The sequence below is a fragment of the Nothoprocta perdicaria genome, unplaced genomic scaffold (assembly GCF_003342845.1).
Source record: "Nothoprocta perdicaria isolate Ctin4 unplaced genomic scaffold, notPer1 scaffold_538, whole genome shotgun sequence".
NCBI classification, from domain to species: Eukaryota; Metazoa; Chordata; class Aves; order Tinamiformes; family Tinamidae; genus Nothoprocta; species Nothoprocta perdicaria.
In genome coordinates, this window is record NW_020455797.1 from 84,612 (window position 1) to 108,843 (window position 24,232).

The following is a 24,232-nucleotide window of genomic DNA, read 5'->3' on the forward strand; positions in this document are numbered from 1 at the left end:
GGCCTCCCCGCGAGCCTCCCCCCGCGGGCGGCCTCCCCCAGCCCCGTCCCGCGGGGTCCCCGAGGGAGCCGCGCGAGGCTTCCCCGGGCGCAACCSCAGCCCTCGTGTGGCGACCGCCGCTTCCTGCCACCGCCAGCCCGCGGGGCTGCGACCGGCGCCCCAGCCGCCCCGCAGCGGCCGCCCCATGGCGGGCCCGGGGTGCGCGGCCGTGCGGGGAGCACGCGGCAGCCCGCACGCCCGTGGCCTCCGCTCGCCCGTGGCCTCTGTGCTCCCCGTGGCCTCCGCGCGCCTGTGACCTCCGCACTCCCATGGCCTCTGCTCGCCCATGGCCTCCACGCGCCCCGTGGCCTCCGGACTCCCAATGGCCTCTGCGCTCCCGCTCTCCGCAGAGCCCCCGAGGTCCGAAGCGGCCGCTGTGCAGAGTTCCCAGGCAGGTTGCTCAAGACTGTGCCCAGCTCACCAGTGAAGACCAGACCCAGTATTGACCCCAAGTGGTCCGCCCCCCAGCAAAGGGGACATTTTTTGCCMAGGGGGAACCCCAGCCTGATCCCCCACCCTCGCCAGAGACAGGGATCCGCAGGCCACRTGGGCTTAGCTGGGTTTATTTGTTGTTGGCACCACCGGCTTCCCCCCGGAAAGCGCATGAGTGCCGGCAGGGGTGAGACGCAGCAGCGACGCGGCGCGCGCTGGGCGCTGTGGCCAGCGGGACCCATTGCTYGGCACGTGGCCCCGCATGGCACCTGCCGCGCACGGAGGCTGCCGGCGCCTCCGCGGGCTCCGCGATGGCCTGAGCGCCATCCCAGCAGGAGCCCTGTGCAGCACCGCGCGTGCAGCCAGCCCCGGCTCCGCTCCCGCTCTGTGGTCCCCAGGGTGAGCCAGGCCCTCAGGGACAAGGCCTTGATGCCACAGGCCCCAATCACGTGCCCAGCACGCTCCTGCAATCCCAGCACAGAGCTAAGGGAATACAGCCCTGGCCAAGTCAGCATGTTGCCCCAGGCCCCACTGTTTTACTGCACCATGTCTCCCCCAGCCGGGTGCGCGGGCCTGGCAGAGCGCGGCCTCCCGCGCTGCCGCCTCCCGCGCTGCCGCCGCAGGGGCGAGCGGCGGCCTCAGGATGCTTTTCATCTCCTGCAGGTGGGAATTGCCGCCTGCGGCCCCAGGATGCTCTGCAGTCAAGGGTGAGGCCTCACTCTGCCCGGCGGATGAACCAGATCTCATTGCGGCGCTGAGGGATGCTGGGGTTCTCATAGACAGCCACAATGTAGGTCTCCCGGAGCACTGTGTCTGTGGAGCCCAGGAGCTCCCAAAGGAGCCCAATCTCTCGCAGGATTGTCTCTTCAGTGGTCATCCCATAGAAAACCCTGTGGCAAAGCGAGCAGTGTCAGCAATGCTGCTCTCCCAACATGAGGCCCTTCCTGCAGCCAGAGCCGCCASCCTGGGGCGCAGGGCTCGGGAGAAGGCAGCAGAGCCTGGCAGAGAGCTCCTGCAGACCTGCTGGGGTCACCTGGTTATCACTCGGAGCGGCGCCCGCTCTATGATGTGTATTTCGGGATCCATGGGGATAGGAGGGTTTTGCTGGAATGCTCCTGGCAGGTAAAAGGCAGTGAGGACGTCGCGTGCCAGCTCGGTCCCCTCCTTGGTCAGGTGGATTTCATTTAGCACTGGTACTGTCATGCCCAGATAGCAACCTGGAGGGAGGTGGCGGGCACAGTGARACAGGGCGTTTGGTGGCGGCCTCCCGCCCCACTCCGTGTGGACCACGGTGGGACTGGTCCTCCCCTGTGGCCTCCCCCCGCCAGCCTGCACACACCTCCAGAGTTCTCCTTGCAGATGTAGCGCATGAGCTTCATGAAGCTCAGGGAGATGCTCTGCTCGTACAAGGGCTCCCCCCTGGTGACGCAGGCCCACTTCCCCGCTGGGTACTGTCGCTCCTCGTAGGCTCCTTCCTCGCACTGCGACAGGCCACAGGGAAAGACACGTCAGGGTTAAGTGTGTCTGCAATGTGGCAGGTGAGGTGCTGCAAAAGGACCAGCGTGGATGGGGGCACAGGGAGGCCCCAAGGCACAAGCCAAGGTCATGGTCATGCACAAGCGGACTTTCTGCTTCTCTCCAAGCTCCATCCTGCCTGCTTCAAAGGATGTTCCTARTTCCAGGCACCCAGACACTTCCAGGAAGTCTGATCAGATTCGTAGCCCCTTCCCTGGAGCACGTGGAGATTAGCAGGTTCTCGTGCCCAAGAGGGGAACATCCAGCTACAGCACAAGAGCTCTAGCACCTGCAAAGGCTGTGAAGGCTGAACAYGTGTTCTCTACATCCAAGAACTGAGCTGATGAAGAAGAGGCATGGAGCAAAGCACAGAGCTTTGCAAGATGGGTCAGAATCCCTATTTCCAGGGCAGATTTCTTTCTGGACAAAGCCAGCAAAGACACTGTGGGGGATGATTTACACATGGATCTGCTGCTGCTTCCTGTATGAACCTGCAGGCTCCACAGGTCAGTTGTCATGTGCTAGGTGAGCCAGGAACTCACAACCTGCCCCAGTGCTGRGTGGCAGTTCCTACACCCTGAACCAAGCCAGGTGTCTGCTTAGAAAGCCAAACCAAAGGGTTTGCAAATCACCTAGGGGTTGGACACATCATCTCCTACCTCTGAGAAGAAACCTATCAACCCACTGAGGCCTGGGGTCCGCTCCTCTTGCAGCCTTGCAGTAGCCACTACCACTCTGCAAGGCCAGGTCTGGCAATGCTGGACTCAGCTAGGCGGCATGAGAGCCCAGTTGCCTCTAAGAGGAACAAGGCTCGTGCACAGACTCAAGGCTCAAGAGGGGCAGCTCCCCACCAACCTGAGCTGGGACCATGGCTCTGACCGTGTGAGGACCATGTGTACTAAGGCGTGGGGGGCTCCTGGCTCCTCACCCAACCCCAGCTGGGCTCCAGGGACCRTTCCCCAGCACAGAGAGTGGGCCAGCAGCAGACTCGACCCACCCCTGGTTTGGCAGAGCCTGGAATCAGTGCCCGTCGAGAAGCGCCTCAGCTGGGAAAGCCCCCTGGGACCCCGGAGAAGAGGAAGGGTGGTAGAGCCCTGGGTCACTTGGCTCAAGCCCCCCGGCTCGGTCGTGTTTCCTGAACAGGAGCGGGACCCCGGAGCACATCCCCTGAGCCCCAGCGCTGGCCTCCTCGCCTCTGAGCTGGAATCCGCGCCGTCACGCTCCAGGATTTGCACCCCGCAGCGAAGGGCAGGCCGGGAAGGGAGGAGGCTGGAAGCGCACGGTGAGGCCGGGCGGGGGGTTGGCGCGCAAGGAAGGGGGCGCCGCGTGTCCCCGCCTCACAGGACCCCTCGGCAGCAGGCAGGGAGCGGCAGCAGCAGCGGCAGCGGCAGGCCTCACCTTGTCCCTCCGCGCCAGGGTGGCGTAGGGCACGGGCTCGCGCAGCCGCCCGTGCCGGGTCATCTGGGCGATGGGGCCCGCCATGTCTGCAAGGCAAGGTGGGCGGGAGGCGAGGCCGCGGGGGGGCCCCGCCGCCTGGCCCCCCGCGCTGCGGCTGCTCACCTCGGGGCAGGCTCACCCGGTGTGTGCCGGCCACGGCCTCCCAGTGCGCGAACAGCTGGCCCCGCGCCCCCTCCTCGTCCTCGGCCTCCTCGGCCTCCCCCGCAGCCGCCTCCTGGTGCCCCCGCTCCTCCTCCTCCTCCTCCTCCTCCTCGCCCAGGCCGCCCAGGTCCTCCAGCGTGATGCGCGCCATCGCCCTCCGCGCCCGCCACCGCCCTTGGCGCTGACGTCACGGCGGCCCGCGCGCTCCCGCCAGTCCGCCCCGCGGGGCGCGCGTCTCTGGCCCGCGGCGCCTCCCGGCCACACAACCGAGCACAGGCCATGCGTGGCACTTCCCCAAGCGCCGCCCAGACCACCACAGCCCGACCCCCGGCGACAGTGAAGCCCCCAGCCACGGCGCGACCCCCGGCCAGAGCGCTCCCTCCCGCTACATTCGCCCCCCAGGCGCCCCCTGCCCCCACACCCCCGTATGCCCCAGCATACATACACTCCATACACACACCGCCTCTCGCATATACATGTCCCATCCATACACCCCCCATCCATACACTCCCATACACCCGCCCCCCCACATACACACTCCCCTCATCCATGCATCCCACCACACATGTATCTCCCATGCTTACACGTCCCATATATACTTGCTGCTATACATGTACCCTCTCTATATACACTCYCCTTAAACAGGTCTCCATACATACATCTCACCAGATGTGCAACCCCCATACATACACCTCACACGCAAGCTCCCTGTACRTTTACCCTCATACGTTCAAAGACAATTCCCCGCTGCAATGGAGCCTCTCCCCCTTCTTCGCTTCTAGGACAGGTTTTATTTAATAAAATAAAGTACAGCGATCTGGGGCGGGGTGCGTCACAGGCAGGCAGGGCCCCAGTGCGCCCCGGCATCCCGCTCTCCCAGCTGGAGCGGGTGCTGGCAGCACCCCTGCCGCAGGCAGGCTCCGGGCTGGGGGAGGCTGTGCCACCCCGCAGCTCACCCTGGCGCTCACCCCACCACCACCACCACCAAAGCTGCTGCCCACCGCGGGCACGCAGGGGAGAGGAGCATGCACGGTGCCTGGGCTGCCCTGCGCGCCAAGGTCTGCTGGCCCGTGGCCGGCGCGCAGGGGGCGGCGCCGGGGCGGCGCCAGGCAGAGGGGAGTGCTGGAGGCAGGAAGGGTGCTGGGGGGCTGCCCCGCGCTGCGTGAAAGCCGGGCTGTGCCCGCGGGCCGCTCAGTTGGAGGCCAGCAGGGAGCTGTGCAAGGAGAGGTCCATGCTGCTGGCGCTCAGGCCTCTGCTCTCAGCGCGGAGGCCTTGGGTGCCCTGGAATAAAGCAGAGCAGTGCCATTAGCCGGAGCGCCCACCCATTCCCCCAAGACCCTCTGGCGACTCCCTGGGCAAGTTGCGACTCCTTGGGGGTTGCCTCAACCCTAAGGGTGCCAGCACTGCCCTTCCTGCTCCCAAGCGGAACACAGAGGCGACACTGCGACCCARGAAAGGAGGCTGTTCCCACACATCCCGCTGTGTCCCACAGAACTCTGCCCACCACTCCAGCCCCGCGCTCACCTCGAACGAAGCATCGCTGGACTTGTGCAGGTAGTTGAGCGACGCAGCTCGCTTCATGCTGCAAGGAAGCAGAGGGGAGTGCGCGGGAGCTCACACGCAGGCCCGGGGCAGCACTACTACCAGCCCTGCCCCGCGTGCCTGCCCAGAGGACCTACCTGGTGTTCCTGGGCTCCAACGGGCCGTTGCCCTGCAGTTTCTTCACCAACATCTCACTGCTCCTGCGTATCACTTCCCGGATCTTCCCCAGGGAGCTGCTGCGCTGCAGGGTGCCACTTTCATCCTGGACACAGAGACATAAGGCAGGCGCCGTGGCTGAGCAGCAGCGAGCAGGCTCCAACGCTCCTCGGATGGGCCCGTCTCTGAACACCCCCCCACCCGCTTGCACCAGGGCTATAAGCCTAGGTCTCTGGGGCACACATTGGCATGGGGATCCGCCAGCAYGGCCTGGCTCAGAGCGAGCCAGGGGTGTCTGCCTGCCCGCTGCGAGCTCCAGTTTGCTCAGCAAGCCCAGCATGGGCAGCAGCCACGAGGAGCTGCTGGTGGAGCCTCCTGGGGCCTCCCCATGCAGGGGGCAGCCTTGGGCAAGCTTGTTTGTGGTCCTAAAGGACCCTTCTCCTGCAGGTCAGAGGGCATCCCCCACTTGCCTTCCACCCCTGCACTGCTGCCCCTCGTGCCAGATGAAAGCACCACGTGTGCCCTGGTCCCATCCCCATGTGACACAGTCAGAGCCCATAGACAAGGCCAGCGTGGGCTGGGCTGACGCTCCGCGCCACCACAGCGGGCACCTCTCCTGGCTGCCCCCATGCCCACAAGCCGCTCTGAGGCAGCTCTTTGCAGGGCTTTCCTCACTGCTGCCTTTTCCTAGGTCCTGCTTCAGTGCCCCCTGCGGAACTCCATGTTTCCAGCACCTGGGGTATCCCAGGGGAACCTTTCCCAAGCTTTCCCCACACCACCTCATCAGAAGCAATTGCAGCCTAGCCCCCTTCTCCACCAGCTGAACCTCTCCCCAGCAGCATCCCTTCCTGCAGAAAGCGATCCCATCCCGTAGGCCAAGCAGGACTTTCCCCTTGCCCCTCAACGCTGCAGGGCTTCTGAAGCTGCAGGAGCCGCGAGCGCTGGGGACGTGCAGGGCACCGTCACTATGAGCCGAGCAAACAAACACAGCTCCTCGAGCAGGCGCCTTGGGCTCAGCAGCCAGCGGGGCAGGCTTCCAAAGCGCTGGCCTGGGGCACCCGGCCCGAGCGAGGCCGCAGAAGGGCCCAGCACTCCCTGCTGAGCGGGAGCCCTGGGGCTGCATTGCTTGCAGGGCACCATCCTCATGCCAGGGCACACGTAAGCAGGAAGGGGGGCAGGCAGCGTGCTGGGATAAGGGAGCAGGGGCAGCAGGAGCAGGCCAGGGAATATGCACTAAGCTCAGGACAATGTTTCTGCTGCTGAAAAAAACGCAGGGTGACTGCAGACCAGTGCCAGAACCAGGCGCTGCTGCAGACTGGGTTAAAAATAACCTCTCTCCTCTTTCCCCCACCCCGCCTCTGCCATTCCCATTTCACAGTTATTTTTAACCCAGAACACTGCCAGGCCTCGCTTTACCACAGGGCCCCACCTCACAGCACCCGCCCGTTTCAGCTCCCCACCGCAGGCTCCCCTGGAGAGCCCCATGGCTGCTCAGCTCTGTCCCCACCTCGCCACCCCAGGCCTGACCAGCACTGGCCTGCAGAGCACAGAAATAAGCACAGGGCAGCGGTTTTGGTCTGTCTGCCTTTAATCGGAGGTCCGGGTCTTTACAGCGCTGGGTCGAAAGCGGGGCCAAGGCCGTGGGCAGGAGGTGCCGAGGCCCCCACGCCGAGGACTCGCACCCTGCTCTAGGGGCACAGGGCAGCCCTGGGGGAGAAGGGGCAGGCTAAGGGCACTGGGCTCCCCACTCCAGCCCCAGCAAGCCCAAGGACAGAGCCCATTCCAGCAAGCACCCTCTTCCAGGGAGCAGCACGCACAGACCCTAGAGCCTCCACCCCACCTTGGGCAAGCCAGAGCCAGACAGACACAAGCACATTTAACATCACAGCCTGCCAGGGGACTAATGGGGGAGAAATGAAGAAGTTATCTAGCTAAATAAATAGGGGGGAAGCATGTATGTGTGTGTATGTGTGTGTGAGGGGGAGGGGGTAAATGCGCTGGCCTCCAGTGTGCACACCCAGCCTCCTTCCCAGGAGGCAGGACAAGTATGAGCACTCAAGAGCACTCGTGTCAGGGTGGCAGGAGTCTGGCCAACACTGTGTCCCCTTCCGTGCATGCCTCAAGTCCCAGCAGAGGCACAGAGCTACCCCTGACCAAACCCCAGGGTCAGCACTGCACCCTCAGCTAGGGTTTTCTCACCCACTTGACCAGGATCACAGGTTCCAGGCCCAAGTCTGTTCAGGAACTACTCTCCTCTACTAGCACTGGGGCCTCTTCCCCTCAGGGAAGCTTTCTCCTCCTGCAGGAACATCCCTCCAGCTACTCCATCTCTCCCCCTCTGCTTGGAGCAGCCACAGCCCCATCTCTCTCTGTCTCTCTGCTCAAATCTTTCTTAGCACCTACATTTTTTTTTCCCCTCCAAACCATTTTTTTTTTCCCAGACCACTAAGCCAGCCCCTTCACTTCTACCTGGCCCCAGGGAAAAAAGGCTCCACTTTCCTCTTACTCTTCTTCTGCCTGCCTTTAAGAAGCAAATAGCTCTACCCTCGCTTCTCCCATCCACCCTTTCATGCCAATAGCCAAGGGACTAATTGAACACATCAAGTCTGGAAGCCACAAGCAAGTGTACTTGACTAAGCAGGTCCCTGTTCCACACAGGACCCTGTGGCTGTTGCCACCTTCCACCCTGTTGTGGCTGCACAGTTGCTGGGAGCACCCTTCATCCCATGCCCTCACAGAGAGGGCCACATGCTGCCCAGGGTGGTGGACCTCAGCAGGAGAATGGCAGGACAGGGACACCCACGGCCCCATGCCCCAGAGAGAGCCTGGCACTGTGGGGGCCAGCACCAGCTAGCTGYGAGGCACTAACGTCAGCTAAGCCTACAGGGAAGGAAGTGCCCGTGTACAGGGCAACACAAGGCCACTGCGTCTCCAAAAGCTGTCCCCCATCTTCATGCCTCCATCCTGGCTTCTGCAGAGACGGAAGGGACAAGTTAGGACAGTTGAGGACGTCTAATGATGGTAGAGTCGGCACGCCTGGAGCGAAGACAGTCCCTGCAGGCTTGATGCCCAGCTCCCTGGGGAGGTGCAAGGGCAGGCTGGGGAGGGGGTGGTGATACACAAGGGGACGGCGGTCCCTCGCCCTGGCCGGGGGAGCAGCCAGCTCCACGCCGCTTCTTCCTGCTCTTGCTGGCCACAGGGCTGGAGCTGGGCCCTGAGCTCCTCTGCAGGCGCTGCTGCGGTGGCCTCGCGCGCTGGGAAGGTTTGGGGACTGGCACGGAGATCTTGACGAGGAAGGAGGGATGGTGTGGAGGAAAAGTCAGAAGGTATAACACAAACATCCAGGTGATTGCGGTGGAGGGGAAAGAGGGAGTCTCGGGAGGCATTTAAGCCTAGTGCACAGAGAGGAGAAAGACACAATTTACAAGGCCATGAGGATACAGGTAATCCCAGCGGCACACAGAGCAGTGCCCAGGCTGCCCACAGGGACACTGCAGACAAGCAGGGAGACTTGGGAGACTGGAGTACTAGGGTTTACATCCCAGCCAGCACCCTCAGCAGGTGGGTGGGGACAGCCAGCTCAGAGAGGAACGTCTGTGACAGGCAGAAGCAGGAGGACCTGTCTTAGCCTCCTTTCCATCAGGGCTGCAGGCTGGGGAGAGGGAGCTGGTTACTTCTGCAGAAGRTCAGGGAAGGCAGCTGGGAACATGTGTCAGCGCCCATATCCCTGGGGCGCTGAGCTAGCTCCCAAATCCCGCCAGTGGCTGGGCCAGAGGCCCCTGGGGAAGGAATATATGTGCAGGGACAGCCCAACAGCACAAGTGCTCTTGGCTGGGCTGAGGGAGGGGGCGGCATGAGCAGCTCAGAGACCACCAGCAAGGGCTCTCAGACCACCAGCAGCAGAGCCAGGAAGAGCTGCAGAGAGATACTGACCAGGACGTAAGGGCAGTCGAGGTTAGTATCCTAACCTCGACTCACAGCCCTTCCTCCTCACTCATCCAGCCCCTCTGGTGACAGGGAGCACAAGGTCCAGGGTTGGTGCCTTGCCAGGGCTAGGACCCTCCTTCGGATTGGGACAGGGGACAGTGCTGCATCTAGAGGACACTCCCTTTGCAGCTGAGCTGCCCAAGGTCCCCTCTAGCCACCTCCTGGGTACAATCCACAATCAAGAGAGCCAGCGGCTTCAGGCTTTGGATCCAAGGGGCTGTCATGGCAACAGAGAAGAGGAAGGAGGAAGGGAGGGAGCTCACCATGCAGGGGGAGGATGGAGGCAAGCCACATGGGGGAAGAGTTAGTGACAGCACACACGAGGAGGGAGTCATTTGTGTACTCAGTGCTTTGCTTGTGGCCACAACCACCCATAGATACTTGCTCCACTATGGTCCCAGCTACAGCCCCAGCAAGGCACAGGCAGCATTAATAGCTCTTGTAGCCCTTGAGCCAGGCACCCATCCAGCACAATGCTCACATGCTGCTCTTCCGTTCTCCTCCTTACGGAGGCTGAAAATCATTTGTCTCAGACCTGAACCACTGCACTGCTCCAAACTCAGAGCTCATGACCCGAGTGCTTTTYGGTATCAGAGCAAGCCTAAGCACCTTCAAATCACCCTTCTTAAGTCTCAACTAACACTATCGTCTTTCGCCATCACTGGTCAGCCTGGCCTGGCTTCCAGCAAGGACCTGCCTTTATCACCTCTGCATGAGACCAGGAGAGGGCGACAGAAAAAGACATGAGCTGTGGACTATATTCCCTGTGCCTACAGTCGCACCCAGGCGCAGATCTCCCCAGCCTCGGCCTGCCTGTGGCACGGTGCAGGACAGCCAGCCAAGCCACCCCCGCAGCTGCCTGGGCCTGAGAGGGGGCCGATGCTCTCAGCCAAGGGGTCTCAAGAGGTGAGTAGTAGGGAGAAGTGTTAATAACAGTGTCAGGGCTAAGATTAAGGGCAGGCCAGGACCAGCTTGTGCTGTGTGTTGCCAGGACCTGACAGCACTCTTCCAAAGGAGGAGCCATCAGTTAGGAATACCCGGACTAGATAAAACAGAAGCTGGGCCCAGACACGCACCTCTGTAGGCCTGCTGGCTCATGCCAAGAAAGAGTAGAGGGAAGTGTGCAGGGAACAAATGGAAGCAGACAAGGATGCCACGACAGGCCACGTGTGGAGAGCCCTGAGCCAGGCTGTCTCCTGCCTCCGGCAGCCAGCCGAGGCCGTTCTTGATGGTGTCTTGTACTTACCCCGCTCCATTCCACGCCCATACTCACTTCCTCACTACCGTCTGTGGCATTCTCGTACTTGACGCCGCCACCCAGGCTCCGTCGCCTCTCTGTTCCATTGCCTTCCTTAAGGATCTCCACCACCTTGGTCTGGTTGATTGGGTCGATGCCCTGCAAGCAGAAGGGACAAGGAAGTGCTCACAGCTTTGTCCTTCCATGCTCCTTCCCCTCTAGGGTTCTGCTGTGCTATTGCTCTGCCTAACTCCATCCATCTCTTGACCGTTGCCCCATCACGGCCTAACCTTCCTTGGCTGGAGGGAGAGCCATGCTTCAACTCTCAGCAGTCTCTGTTCACACTCCAGCTCCCTTCCAAGCTACCTGCCACCCTTGGGAGAAGGGCAAGTGGCAAAGCTGACAATTTTGTTCCTTCATGAGTCAGTACACCAAAGTTTTTGTGGTCCCTCAGTTCCCATGCTGAGCATAAACAACTCCCACTTGCTCTTTGATGATCAAGAGGAGTTTAGAGTGGAAAAAGCTTCCTGAAAATCTCTAGAGAGTCCCATAGGCTAGAAACCATCAGGAACAAGAGATTTCAAGACAAATCTCCTCAACTACAAGCAAAGCCAGGGTCTCTGTCCTGCTCCAGCTAGGTGCTTCTGCACTGAGATGTGCTTGCTTCCTCCACACTCATGCAGACACACACCCCACAACATACACATCCCTCCTACACATGCATGTGCTTGCACATCCCCATGCGCATGCAAGCACCTGCATGCCTCAACTGCATACACAAACRTAACCACAACCACCACGAAGTGCCAGCATTGAGTGCACGTTCCCTAGGGGCACGAGAGGCCATAAAGCACACGACAGCCCACCGAGCCAAAGAGCACCTAGGGGTGGCAGGTTGCATCATAGCATAGTTCCCCCCAGTCCCTGCAGATGGTCCCGCAAGGGTTACCTGCCGCCGAGAGCGAATCGCGCACTCTTCCAAGGTCTCGGCTGCCTCGAGCTTGCCCTGGCGCCGGTACAGCGCACCCAGATTCCTCAGGGTAGTGTTCACCGTTGGGCTGCAGAGACAGATGGAAGGTGAGGAGGAGCCCAGCAGGCACCTCCTGGCAGAGCCTGCAGCTGCCGGCACCTCCTCTTACCTGCTAACCTTGCAGGCCTTGTACCAGCCGCCGTACTCAGCGTAGGGAGCGCTATCTCTGTGCTTGCTCTGCGGGATGAGGAGAGGGGAGACGGGAGAAGCGTTAGCCATCTGCCTGTTGTGATCCTCCAGCCTAAGCCGAGTCCCAGGACCAGTCCCCAAATGATGACAGGTCTTGCCCAGCACACCAGGACCACCTACAACCTCTAGAAACATAGCATGCAAATCCTATCACCGAGCATGGGGGAAGAAGGAAATGGGTTGGCATGACYGGGTGGCAAGCACTGCTTTGGCCACCCAAGGTAATGGGGCCCGCAGGCAGGAATCACCACTGCTGCGGGAGGGGGGTTGCCTGTCCAGGCACCCTGGGGCACCCACATGATGCACAGGCCGGTCAGGTAGTACCCTGCTCAGCTCCAAGCATGGAAGAGCTGCTCTCACCAAGGTCCAAGGCTCTGGAAGGTGCCAAAGCTCTGAAGCTTTAGGTTTCCTTCCAGAAAGGGCTAGAACCACAGAGGAAGTCCCCTCACAGGGGTCCTTTCTCCTGCTCAGCCACAACACCAGTCGTAGGAGCTTTATGCCACGCGCTGGAGCTTCCCTGAGCCAAGGGGGACACTTGGGGTTCCTTCCCCAAAGCCTGGACAGCCCCGAGGACAAGAAAGCCTGAGATTCAAAACACCTCGACCATTTTATTTACAGGTTTCCATAAGCTGAAAGCCCCAAGGCTCTACCATGGGTAGGGAAGCTTGCCTGCCCCTGCCAGTGAAAATGAAGGGGAAAAGAGAGTGAGGGAAAAAGAAGCGAAGCTCTACAAGGATTTTGTTGTTGTTGTTTTTTAACAGGAGATTTGAAAAAACAGCATAAAACAGAGAGCAGAAGCACCAGGCCATGGGCCAGCAGTACAAGCAGAGCTGCTGTCACCCTTCACTGCTCACTGCTGTGAGGGCTATGCCAACTGCACCATTTGGCCACAGCTGCTCTGGAGGCAGCAGTCCCAGAAGTAGCAGCCCCAGGGCTGCGAGAAGGGACTCGGCCATGGCCTCAGGCTGCAAGATGAATCTCCCTTTTCTGAGCTCCCCTCACCAAGAAATACTCATCTCCTTCTAAAACTGGTGCCCAAACAAGGCCCCAGAGATCATTCCTGGCTCCTCTCCTACCCCAAGTATCCCCTGAAGGCAATACTACAGAGGCAGCCTCATCTCTTACCGCTGAAGCAAAGCCAGCTAGCTGGAGCACAGCTTCACACTGAAATATCTACATTTCATCTCCCACCTCTCCAAAGAGACCACAAGGAGCACCTAAACCCCAGGGCRGGCAAGGGGAGCCCAGTCCCTATTCAGCCTTTGATTGCTCCTGTGAGGGGTGGTGCCACAGCAGGAAGTGACATGACAGTTATGGGCCTCACAGGGCACTCGGTGGGCACTAGGGACCCCACAGAGCAGTTTGATGGGAGGATGCAGGGAGGCTGCAGGAGACAGCAGGCAGCAGCTGCCACGACCCTACTTCTCAAGGGTTCACAGGGTGGAAACAACAAAAGGCTAAGGCAGGCCTGCAAGCTAAGCCTTCATAGGCTCGGCTCAGAGGGGAAAAAAAGAGGAGAGCCAACATCTGCTCCCACTGCAGACTGAGACAGCCCAGAGACCTTCATCCCACTTCTTCACTCCCCCGCCAAAAACCAAAACAAACAAAGAAAAAAGCAAAACAAATAAACAAACAAAAAATCTTGGGCTTGTGGAAAGCCTAAGTTCAGCCAAGTTCAAGGCAGGTGCAATACCCCTCTGCCTTTGTTCAGGGAACAGCTAGAACAAGATGCAGCTAAGACCAGTGCAACCCAAGCTGGATTTGCAAGGTGACAGCAGCAGTGCCTTCTTGGTCTCCCTTTTTCCCCAGCAGCCKTGGGAGTGCTTTGGGAGCAGTGCTCCAAGTACTAGCAGCTCTTTGAGGCACAGGGCCAATGCCCTGTGGCACTGCCATCTGCCATTGTCCATCTGCATGCTCTACAGGACTTGCTCAAGCAAAGAGAGAGAGAGTGCACACAGGCAGCAGGGCTGAAGCTGCTCCAGCTTCAGGAAGAGCATCAGGCCCAAAGAGCATCCAAATCCCACAGCCCCAAAGAGCAGTCATGTCTTTTCCCCACTCCAGAAGGGCCCACAGGGACTCTTCTTGGCCCTTGTCCACTGCAGGAAAGAGGGTCTATTTGTAATGGGAGAGAGTACCCCAGGACCTCCTTCCCCTTCCAGGGCTTTCGCTGCTATCAGCAGGCTTCAACACCAGCTCAGACTCACCTTGCTCATCTCCTCTCTCTCTTCTGCATGCATCCAGATTGGCTTGTGCTCGTCTGCAGGGAAGAACACAGCAAAGCTCCACTAACCACTTCATCCTGCCACTCTGCTGCTTCCTTTGGGACTGCCTCCCAAAGAGCCCAGTGAAGACCATCCCCAAAGCCAGTGGCTCACCAGAGGGAGGTGACTAAGCTTACAGCTACTGGCCAGACCACCAAAAAGGACAGGTGACACAGCAATGGAAGCAAGGAACACATCCTCCCATGGCAGGATGCCCATTCCAGGAGTACAACAGAGACTTTAGTACTCACTAAGAACAGCTGTTTCACTTGATGCCCTCTCTTTTAGCCACAACAGTGACCAACTTGGCAAACATTGAATAAGAGCTCTAAGATCCCCTCCTGAGAGRAAAGGTGGGATACAAGACAAGAATGACAGTATCTCAAGGACCGCTCCAAGCAGGAAATCTCACAGGGCACCCCCTCYTTCTGCCAGTAGGTTGTCAGAATCAGCCAAGATAGGGCTGAATGACARGAGACCAAACTTCACATCCCTCCAACTCCAACAGCTCTTGTACAAACCATCCACAGAGCCAAACTCCTTCACATGAGCACGGGTGAGGATCTCCTTATATAGCACCTCCGCATCCTTGTATTTGCCTTGCTTCAGGTAACAGGAAGCCTGCAACCAAGAAAACACAGCTCCAGCCCTGCTGCCAGATTAAGCAGCCCTTCAGCCCCACAGATTAACCTTCTCCCTTCCCAGCCTCCTCCCCACTTCCTCCACACGCCAGGCAATGCTTGCCCCACAAGCCACTCTCCATTGACACACTGTTTCTTGCTATGATCTCACCAGGTTGTTTTTAGTCTTAGCCACATTGGGGTCATCAGGACCCAGGCGGTTCTCGTAGATCTCCAACGCTCTGCAGTAATAGTACTCCACCTCCTCATATTTGCCTTGGTTCTGGCACAACAGGGCTAGGTTGTTCAGCTGCTTGGCCACATCAGGATGGTCTTTGCCTAGGACCTAGGGAAGCCAGAGAAGAGAAGTCATAAAACTTCAAAAGCCACAATTTGACTASACAAACACTGCAGTAGGTTCCTGGGGACAGCCTGGCAGTTCTGGCCCTAGCCAGGTCACTCTCGCATGCTAATTCCCTGTCCAGCACACTAGCAATGACAGCAAGGTAGCAAGCAAGCGCTGCGGTCCCTTTAGGATGTGCCTATGCTATCCAGGAGCCAAGGACAACAGAAGCTAAGAGGAGAAATCAGGCCTTCCACCTCTTCCCAAGCCCTCTAACACCAGAAACGACACTGGAGAGASAGGCAAGTTAGCAGCATGATCAACACTAGGAACAAGCTGGATGGAAGTAAGAGCCACTTTTCAAGACAGAGGCTCACCCTTCTTTCTAAGCAATACTGGGTTCTGGATCTCCCAGACGCASTGAGGTACTGGGGGAAGAGCCTCACAGAGAGCTGGAAGGAGAGCATGGGGGACTGGTACCTTCTCACGGATCTCCAAGGCTCGCTTACATAACGGCTCTGCTTCTTTGTACTTCCCTCTCTTGCCATAGAGAACAGCCAGATTGTTCAAGGTTGCTGCCACCTGCAGGGACATAAGCTTCTCTGTGAAACAAAGCAGGATCAAACAAGGGGAGGCAACACCGGTGGCAATGCCAGTAACTGTCCCATTTACTTTATCCCTGCAGTACAGCTGCTTCCAGAGGAAAGGCTCCAGAGACTTTCCAGGGTAGAAGACTACCCTGCCTGAATCAGGGCATCCATCCAGGAGAAGTCAGTYACTCCTGACAAGCCACAATGAAGAAGGCAAAAGAGAGTCCCCACACTGTGAGAGTGGCACCCTTCATATCACAGGGCACACTGCTCTCCAGAGCAGCCCAGCATGAAAGGGTTTGGCCACGGATATGCCTTCCAGGGGACACCATTCCAGTCCCATTGGGGCCCACTGGATAAGGGAAGCAATCAAAGGGAAACACTCACCGCTGGGTGATCTTTGCCCAGGGTCTTCTCACGGATGGAAAGCGCGTCATTCAGGAGGTGTGCTGCCTCTTTGTATTTATTCTGATCCCTGAAGTACAAAGTCTATTAGTTCTTGGGTGTTTAGGCACCACAGCCCACACAGTCCTTCCACTTCTCCCTTCATCCCTATCTTAGCCACTCTTTATTTATACTGGAATAGCTGGRCAGCCTAAATCCTTCATCCAGGCCAAAACCTTTTCAAAAAAGCAACGCCCTGGAAGCTAGAGGAGTTCCTTGCCCCCACAACTCTTTTTCTGGCAAAGAGGAGAGATAGAATGCTCTGATGACCCAAGTCCTGCTTTCCCCACCATGCTCACCTGTATACCAGAGCCAGGATGTTGAGCATAGTAGCCACATCAGGGTGGTCGTGGCCTGATGTCTTCTCCAGGTCCTCCAGCGCTTGCTTGCAGAGTGGCACAGCCACCTCGTAGCGTCCTTGAGAGGCGTACTGGATGACAAGGTTGTGAAGGGTGCGCAAGCGTGCGGGGATCTCATAGCCTCCCTGCTGGGCTGCTGCCACTGCACTGCTGTGCTGATGGGGCACTGTGGGCACGGATGAATAAACAGGGGCATGTTGGGCAAACAGACTGAAACAGAGGGTGGCAGCAACCACGCATGAGTACAAACACTTACATCCAGGACCATGCTCCTCCTCCTCRTTTGGAAACAGATCATCCAGAGAGTCCTTGGTGGAGTCACCCTCCTTCTCCTCCTAAAAGGAATGGGGATCACAATGCAGTTGGTTCTCAGACAGCAGCATCCTGGGACAAACGCACTACCAATCCTTCCTCCACTCAGCAGCCCAAGGCCCTCAGCTTCTCTGGGATCTCTGCCACTCTTCCCCCTTCCACCCAATGAAGCTAGGCAACATCCCCCAATACACGTTGGCACCCTTTCTCATGGTCTGCCCAAGATCCTGATCCATGTGATATCCCTTTGGTTGCAAGAACTGCTGGGCAAGGAAGCTGGTAATGGTTGTGGCTATTAAACCTAGGCAATTCCACTGGGCCCAATCCTATCTTCTTCCCAGGCAGCTGTTCCCCCCGGCAAGGGCATACCGAAGGAGAGACATCCTCATCATACTTCTTCAGCTGGTTCATGAATTCAAGGTGTTTCTTCTCCTCCTCCAGCTGTGCCACGGTCTGCTCACTGCGCTGCAGCTTCTGCTGGGTGTTGGCGAGCTCGTCACGCAGCCACTGATTCTCCTGGCACAGTCTCCGCACCTGAGCACGCAGTTTCTGCTTCTCTGACTCCACGGCGTTCAGATGATTCGACAAGGCCATCATCACCTTGCCAAAAATCCCAATTGGTCAGTCAGTACCTACCACAACCCTCTATTCTTTGCCCCCTTCCCAACATGCATGTTCTTGGCCCACCCTCAATGCCAGTCTTGACCTTCCACATTCAGGTCTCTTGCCCCTTGCAGCATATGGAAGACAGTCAAGTGCCTGCCTGCCTGCCCAAACAGCTCCCAATTGCCTAAAGCCCCAAAAGCCACCTGCAAGGGCCCTTGACCYTCTCACCTGAGCTTCCCCAAGCCCCAGTTCTATCATTTCCACTGATTTGCGGAGCAGGTTGGATTTTTCATGCACAAGGTTGGCTTCTTCATCCTTCTTCAGGCACTTGATGGTCTCCAGCAGGCTGTGCAGGATGGAGTTGTGTTCATTCTTGAGTGCCTCCAGCCCTTGCATCACCAGTTTGGTGTTGGAAATAATCTCCTCTTGGCTCAGCTTGTCCAGTTTCTCCTCCCTTGGGTACACCATGGTGGACATAGTCCTGTTTCTGCAGCCCTGCACAGAGGGAGAAACAAAACTCAGGAGCTTCAGTAACATTTCTGCAGGTTATCAGGCRTAAGCCTCCTCAGGCAGCCAGTCAGGCTACAACTGGCTCCCTCCCCTTCCCTGCCACCTTCTCCTTTCCTTTTGGCAGCAGCAAATCCCGGGCACGTGCCCCTGCTTCTGCAGCACGGCGTGCCAGCAGTCGCCGCAGGAGGCCCACACGGACAGCGGACGAACAGGCCAGAAGGAGCCTTGACCTCCAACACCCCCACGCCCCCGGCACTGAGGAAAGCTGATTTAGTTCCCACTTAGGAGCAGAGAGCTGCAGTCGGCAGCTGAGGCTGCAAGACACGCGCAGCTCCTGCCCCCAAATCACTTGGGCGGGAAGGCTGGCAGAGCTCAGTGCCTCTCCTGACTGCAAGGAATGGAGCAGAAAGCGGAGGGCTGCCAATCTAAAGGTTTCCATTGCCTCTCACTAGAATGGCACCTCTCAGACTGGGAGGCACCTGGGCACTTGTCAGAGCAGCCAAGAAATTCCCGGACTGAAAGCAGACCCTGAAAAATCTCAGCCCCCAGCAGACAAGAGCCCCCGTGGTGATAAAGGACATGGAAATGCCAACATTAAGCACAGCACGTCTGCACGCGCCGACTGCTCAAGTTGTACTAGGATAACCCTGGCATGGYTTCACCTGCCTCGCTGCCAGCCCAAGGGCTCCTCAGGATGGCACTTCACATTGCCTAAAGACTGGGCTTCTGTTCATACCTTCCAGCAGGAATTGACCATTCTCCCACACAAAGCCACAACACTGGACTCGCATTTAGCTCCTGACCCACAAGCAGCACCAGCCCCATGCAGATCCACCCGACATCCTTCCCTCCTCGGTGCCTGATGTTCCCCAACTGYGGCCACCCAGACCATTTTGTGCTTCACACTCAAATATTTCACACCTGGTCTGTTACATTTACCCATTTGTGTAGGAAAATAGGGCTTGGACTACTGTGAGACGGAGAGATTCCCCAGGTTCTCTTTTTTCCCAACCAGTACACAACATCTGCAGAGAAATTTATGTGCTAAAGCAACAAGGGAGGAAAAAAACAAACTCTAAGACAAGCCTGCTGCTGGTGAGCRTGTTTCAGGAGGAGATATGCACCGATTCCTGGCTCCTTAAGCCAGGAACGGGATACAGCCAGGAAAAGCAAGCATCCAATATCCAGCATCCCAGTGCTGCCCTGATGCCAAAATGGGTGCCCACAACCACCAAAGGGCAAAACAGACCCACCACCACCTTCAAGCCCTGCAAGAAGCTCAGTCCGAGGCTCGAAGCACAACAGCACAAACCCAAACCTAAAGCTCAGGAGCCCCCAGAGCTCACACCTCTGCATTTGTCCCTCCCAGGACAGTGTTAGTCAGGAAACAGTGGCTGTTCTCAAGGAAGCATAACAGAAAGCCATATGGAGAGGCTGAGCTTTCCTACCTCCTTCACTAAGCACACTACAGACACATTTGGAGGGTGGAAAGGCCACCCCCATCCACCAAGCTCACACCTTGCTCAACTGCAGAGTCAGATGAGACCCAGATCCATAGGAAATCAGTCTCAATTCCACAGTGCAAAGAATGACTCCTCAACTGAGGAGTCTCCAAGCTGCGTGTTAAAGTAGCGACATCTCTATGCCAGCAACATGCTGGCTTGTTCCAGTCTTTCCAGCAGGGAAAGCCCAAAAGCGCTTCACAGACACCCCAGGACCTTTTTTTTTTTTTTTTTTTTTTTTTTTTTTTTTTTTTTTTTTTTTCCCCTCTTCCCCAGAAATTTCAACATTTCAGAGCACCTGAGAAGGAAAAATAAATGAAATGCCCTGACCCATGGCATATCGGACTTAACCTACCCCAGAATAGCACATAACAATCCTCGAGAGATGCCAGTAGTGACGTGCCTCATCTCTTGGGCTGTGCAAACCCCCTCACCGCTGCCCCTTACACGCCGGGCCAACTGCAGCAGTCTAGGGGCAGAGCTCTGCCAGGTACCGAGAGGCTCTCATGTCCCAGGCAAGCAAGGGAGGCCGGACACTCCCCACTGAAGGTGTAAGACCAGGGGACAGCACTYGGGAGAGGAATGGGACAGCGCAAGTGCCGAAAAGGGGACAGGGAGGACTGCAGAGAAGCCACTTAAACACTGCCACCTCCTGCCACAGGCAAGAGTGCCCACGAGCACRGGTGAGAAACGCTCTCCTCTCCCTCCAGCAGCAGCAGCACCTTATTTGCAGCTCTCCCGGGGGCCAGCACCGGGCTGCACCCAGCGCAGAGCCCTTGGCAGAGCAAACACGCTCTATGGCAACCAAGAGGAGGGCYGGGCACGGCCGAGGCTGCAGCGTCAGCGCCCTCCCCGCTCCCACGCGCCCAGCGGAGCAAAGCCAGCGCCTTGTGTGCAGGGCAAAAATATCGCCTCGGAGAAGGGCCAACACCACCCGTGGCCCTCCGGCAGGGGGGTGCAGGCTGGGCAGCTTGGGCATAGGGAGAAAGGGGGCTTTGCCCATCGGCACTCTTGCACACCGGAGCTGCCAGCCCCTCCTCGGCGCGCAGCGGGCGCCCAGGTCTCCGGCRACGTTTTCTGCTCTAGTTGGCACGTCTTCCCCAAGCACAGGGAGCTGCTGGAGCAGCCTGGCTTTGCAGCAGCACCCGGCTCTCCTTTGGAAGAGCATTGCGGGAGGGCCGGGGAGGCACCCAGCTTTCTGGCAGGGCAGCGCAAGGAGCCGGGAATGCGGCAGGCAGCACATCCCGCCAGGCAGAAACCTTCTTCCTAAGCAGAAACTTCCCTCCTCGAGTGCATCATCAGGCAATTGCTGAGCACCAGGAATTTCATCAGCCCACTCTGCCGCCTCCGAAAACAACGTGCAGGAGCTCCAAGAGGAAAGAGCTGGAAGCTTTGCTGCCGGTGCCCCAGAGCCAGGGCAGAAATGAGGACACCAGATCCAACAGATCCAAGTGAATCTTAAAGTTTAGACTGTGATGCCTGATGCTGGAAGACCACAGGGAGCAATAAATTTATCATCAAAATAAATAAAGAGAATAAAATAATAAAAAAAAGTAGGAGTCAACTACCATCCAGGGTGGCCATTACCTGAACCTCATCAATGTCARCTCCCTTCGCTGCCTTCCCACACACCCTTGGGCAAGGCATATGGTAGAAGACACAAGGAAGAGCCAAAACTTGTACAAGCAGCCCTGTCAAGACAGTGACTGCAGCTTCCTTCGTGCTGTGGGTGGCCTGCCTGTCCTTTCTGTGTAGGAGCAAGCACAAGTTTCAACAGCATGTTCTTCTGCAGGGAAAAAAAAAAAAAAACAACCCACCAACCACACACACACACCTTCCTGCAAGAAAGCAGGGATGATTCTTATTTCCTTTGCACCTCAGCAAGCTCACAAGCTCATCACCATTAAACTACGCAGACCAAGAGCTCAGGGAAGACTGGCCAGTTTCTAATTAAGCCAAGACTGAGATTGGCAGTTTCTGAGCATCCACTCCTAAGAGAAGCTAAAACGAAACCCAGACCTAACACCTTAGGCATTCAGAATTAAAACAACAGCAGTAAAAAGCAAACAGAGTCACAGCACGGCAGCCGTTACAGAGGCTGTGTCACTAGCGCAAGTTTTCTCCCGTTTTTCACATGGTGGCATCAGCAGAGAAGCCAAGAGAGAGGCTGGGAAGTTCCTGCGGCAGAGCCACCAGGCGAGGGTCACGCTGCCACCTCCTTGTGCCCAGGCACCCCACAGCAGCGTCACAGAAGAGGGACACGCGGGTGCTGCCAAGTCACGCCCGCCAGGCCGCTGTGTCCAGCGCTGCTCTGACACAGGGAGCACGGGAAAGGAGTCAGCTCTGCACAGTGCCCGAGAGCCCGGCAGCTCCAAGCAACTGGACACACACACACACACAGAGCCCTGGAGGCTTTGGATTCGGAAACGAAAGCGAGAGAAGGAGGTTTTGCAAGTGGAAAGACAGATGGGCAGACAGGGAGCCTCAGGGTGGTGAGAACTGCTGCAGGTAGGAAGAGCCAGAAGTTAAAGGAGAAATGCCCAACTCCTCAAAGGAAGGACAGCGGCAGTGCTGGCAGTATACAGGTGCTGAGGCTGGCATGCAGCACAGGAATGGTGTGCCATCCTGCTCAAAACCACTGCCAAGAACGCCTGGTACACCTCCTGCTCCCTTTGTAAGGGGAKAGGATCACCGTCTCACAGAGCCATGGAGAGCACGCAAGCAGAAGGTCATATGGGTTTTGGCATCCTGCAAACTCCTAGCCAACCTGGGAACGCAAGTCTCTGAGCAGCGATCCCAAGGCCAGGGGATTCCACTCCAGCCAAGACCTCCAGCACCATCATTTGACTCTGGTTTAGGAGCCTTCTCACCCTGCTGCCAACAAAGGGGCTCCTGGGAGCTCCATCATCTGCCCCAGAGTCTTCCCTATTCCCAGCCTCCAGCCTGGACCTCTCTTGCACTAAAGACAGACACAGAAGTCAGACAGATGCACAGTTGATCCCATGTATGTACAAGAGACTCCCACATAAAAGTCTCTTGCACCACTTGGAAGGGACACATACAGGTCTCTTGTCTGTCCCTCACCCAAAGCAGGGACACCTAAATCAGAGATTCAAGGGCTGTATCCAGGCCAGGCTCAATTATCTCTCAAGACAGAGATCTCCCAACTGCTCCAGGGCCCTGTCCCAAGGTTCGATTCCCCTCCCAAGGACAGGGCTCCTGCCCGCTCTAGCCAAGTGTGACGCCAGCTGCCAGGAACCTTGTGCTGAGCAAGCCCGTGTGAACCGGCAGGCTGCAAGACCCCTTGGGTTTCCAACTAGGGCTAAGGAAACAGATTTGCGACTCTCAGAGGTGCACGCACAGACAGGAGCCTCCCCTACACAGGTAGTTACGTTACCAAAGCCTGATCCCGTGGCACGAGCACCACTGCGACAAGGAAGAGCGAGAAGCTGCCCTGGCACCAGATCAGTCGCTCCTCTCTAGACCCGAGGCCCCGCAGGCCGGGGGAACAGCAGCCTTCATCTGTCGCCCCCACCATGCTGGCACCGGCCCTGCCACATCAGCTGACAAGACCTTGCTTTCCGACACTCACTCACGTCCGCAGCAGCCACCCAAATCCACCCCGCATCTGCTGCGCCCGCGACTGCAGCAAAATACCATTAAAGCGCGTTTCTAGGCTAGCGAGGATGAGAGCTGAGCGAGCTGGAGCGAAGCCAGAACCAGCATCGCTCTCTCCCCAGCTTCAGCTCTGCAGCCAGGAGCCCTGCGCTATAAAACACGCAGCCGGAGTCACTGTCTCCTCCTGACGGTGCCGCGGCATCCAAGCAGGCAGAACAATTCCCAGGAGCTGCGGTGTCCACGGACATCTGCCTGACGTGCGGGCTGTGCCCAGGGCGAGCGTCAGGAGATGCTGCAGTCGCATCCAGCACCCCCCCCGGCGCTACTCAGGGTAGCGTGAAGGGCTCTGCAACGTCCCTGCTCCCTTCCCTGTGCGCCCAGGGCCGCCATAAAGGCCAGGCCACGAGAGCAGGTGAACCCCTAAGGACACAGCCAAATTCATACCCGTTCACGGTGGTTCTCTGCGAGGAAATCAAGCTTTTATGCAACAGCACTGCAAGGTCAAAGTCTCCACACCTCTCCCTCGTGCTCCTTGGAGGTGCCTGGGCTTAACACTGCTGCGCCTACCCAGCTGCTTCCTGCTCCTCCTGCCAACTGCGGCGCAGCTCAGGTGTTTATTTACCCCATGCCCAGGCTGGCCAGACCTTTGGTCCCAAAACACTGCCCTCATCCCCCTCGAGCCGGGGGAGGACAGGGGCTCCCGGCTGCCGAGAGCGAGCATGACAAGGCGGCACAGGGAGCCCAAGGGCGCTAGAGGAGAGTGCCTGGCGCTGCGGGGGGAACCCGGAGCTGCGGGAAACATGTCGCCGCCTCGTCACAGCACGGCGCGGTGCGGGTTTCTCCAGGCTGCAACACCCCCCAGCCTTCCCGGAGCCGCTGCCACCTTCCGGGGGGGCCTGTTCACCGGCCTCCCGAGTCCCAGGCAAGGGACTCGTTAGAGGGAGAAAGGTTGGGGATTTTTTTGGGGGGGAAATAAGGCTTCTGGAAGCTGGAGGGCTGCTGGCGCACATCAGGAGCTGCCTCCGTCCTCGCCCCTCCGGCTTTGTCTGGCAGCCGGAGGCTCATCCACCGCAGACCATCGGGGCCCTCGCGCCGGAGGAGCCCCTTCCTCCCCTTCCCGGGCCTGCCCCCTGCTCCGGCCACCCGGGAGCCTGGCTCCCACTGCTCTGCCCCACAGCGACCAGGGCTCCCACCGCTCTGCCCCACAGCGACCAGCGGCTCTTTGTTCGGCCCAGGGCCCGGCGTGTTCGCGTCCCCCGCGGGGGCCGGGTGCCCGCGCCGTGCCGCGGGACGGAGGGCGCCGGGTGCCCACCCGGTGACACGGGCCGGCGGGCGCAGGGC

The 24,232-nt window shown here is 58.5% G+C and overlaps 2 protein-coding genes across 5 annotated transcripts; both read right to left on the reverse strand.

Annotated features, from left to right (window-relative positions):
- Nucleotides 1-1,106: 1,106 nt before the first annotated feature.
- On the reverse strand, nucleotides 1,107-3,736 carry LOC112955101 (heme-binding protein 1-like). The gene is made up of 5 exons (XM_026048367.1): nucleotides 3,547-3,736; nucleotides 3,385-3,470; nucleotides 1,811-1,952; nucleotides 1,505-1,688; nucleotides 1,107-1,361 (listed from the first exon to the last, which is right to left on the reverse strand). Exons 1-5 carry the CDS (start codon nucleotides 3,734-3,736, stop codon nucleotides 1,187-1,189), a joined length of 777 nt encoding a protein of 258 aa, XP_025904152.1. The 3' UTR covers nucleotides 1,107-1,186.
- Nucleotides 3,737-4,373: 637 nt separating this feature from the next.
- On the reverse strand, nucleotides 4,374-23,349 carry KLC4 (kinesin light chain 4). Of its 4 annotated transcripts, XM_026048362.1 has the most exons (16): nucleotides 23,336-23,349; nucleotides 17,490-17,756; nucleotides 17,025-17,255; nucleotides 16,600-16,678; nucleotides 16,284-16,509; nucleotides 15,928-16,015; nucleotides 15,431-15,532; nucleotides 14,780-14,953; nucleotides 14,509-14,608; nucleotides 13,931-13,983; nucleotides 11,647-11,714; nucleotides 11,457-11,565; nucleotides 10,517-10,666; nucleotides 5,265-5,389; nucleotides 5,110-5,167; nucleotides 4,374-4,866 (listed from the first exon to the last, which is right to left on the reverse strand). In XM_026048362.1, exons 2-16 carry the CDS (start codon nucleotides 17,736-17,738, stop codon nucleotides 4,777-4,779), a joined length of 1,902 nt encoding a protein of 633 aa, XP_025904147.1. In that variant the 5' UTR covers nucleotides 17,739-17,756; nucleotides 23,336-23,349; the 3' UTR covers nucleotides 4,374-4,776. The 4 variants fall into 4 exon arrangements, with proteins under 4 accessions (XP_025904147.1, XP_025904148.1, XP_025904149.1 ...); XM_026048363.1 differs by lacking the exon at nucleotides 23,336-23,349 and having other exon boundaries at nucleotides 10,544-10,666; XM_026048364.1 differs by lacking the exons at nucleotides 4,374-4,866; nucleotides 5,110-5,167; nucleotides 5,265-5,389; nucleotides 23,336-23,349 and adding an exon at nucleotides 6,777-6,990.
- Between the last annotated feature and the right edge of the window lie 883 nt (nucleotides 23,350-24,232).

Coding starts and splice junctions, on each gene's coding strand:
- LOC112955101 (XM_026048367.1), bottom strand. CDS start 3,736: ATGGCGCGCATCACGCTGGAGGACCTGGGCGGCCTGGGCGAGGAGGAG. Junction 1,953..3,384: donor CCCTGGCGCGGAGGGACAAG/GTGAGGCCTGCC, acceptor GGCCTGTCGCAG/TGCGAGGAAGGAGCCTACGA. Junction 1,689..1,810: donor CTGCAAGGAGAACTCTGGAG/GTGTGTGCAGGC, acceptor ACCTCCCTCCAG/GTTGCTATCTGGGCATGACA.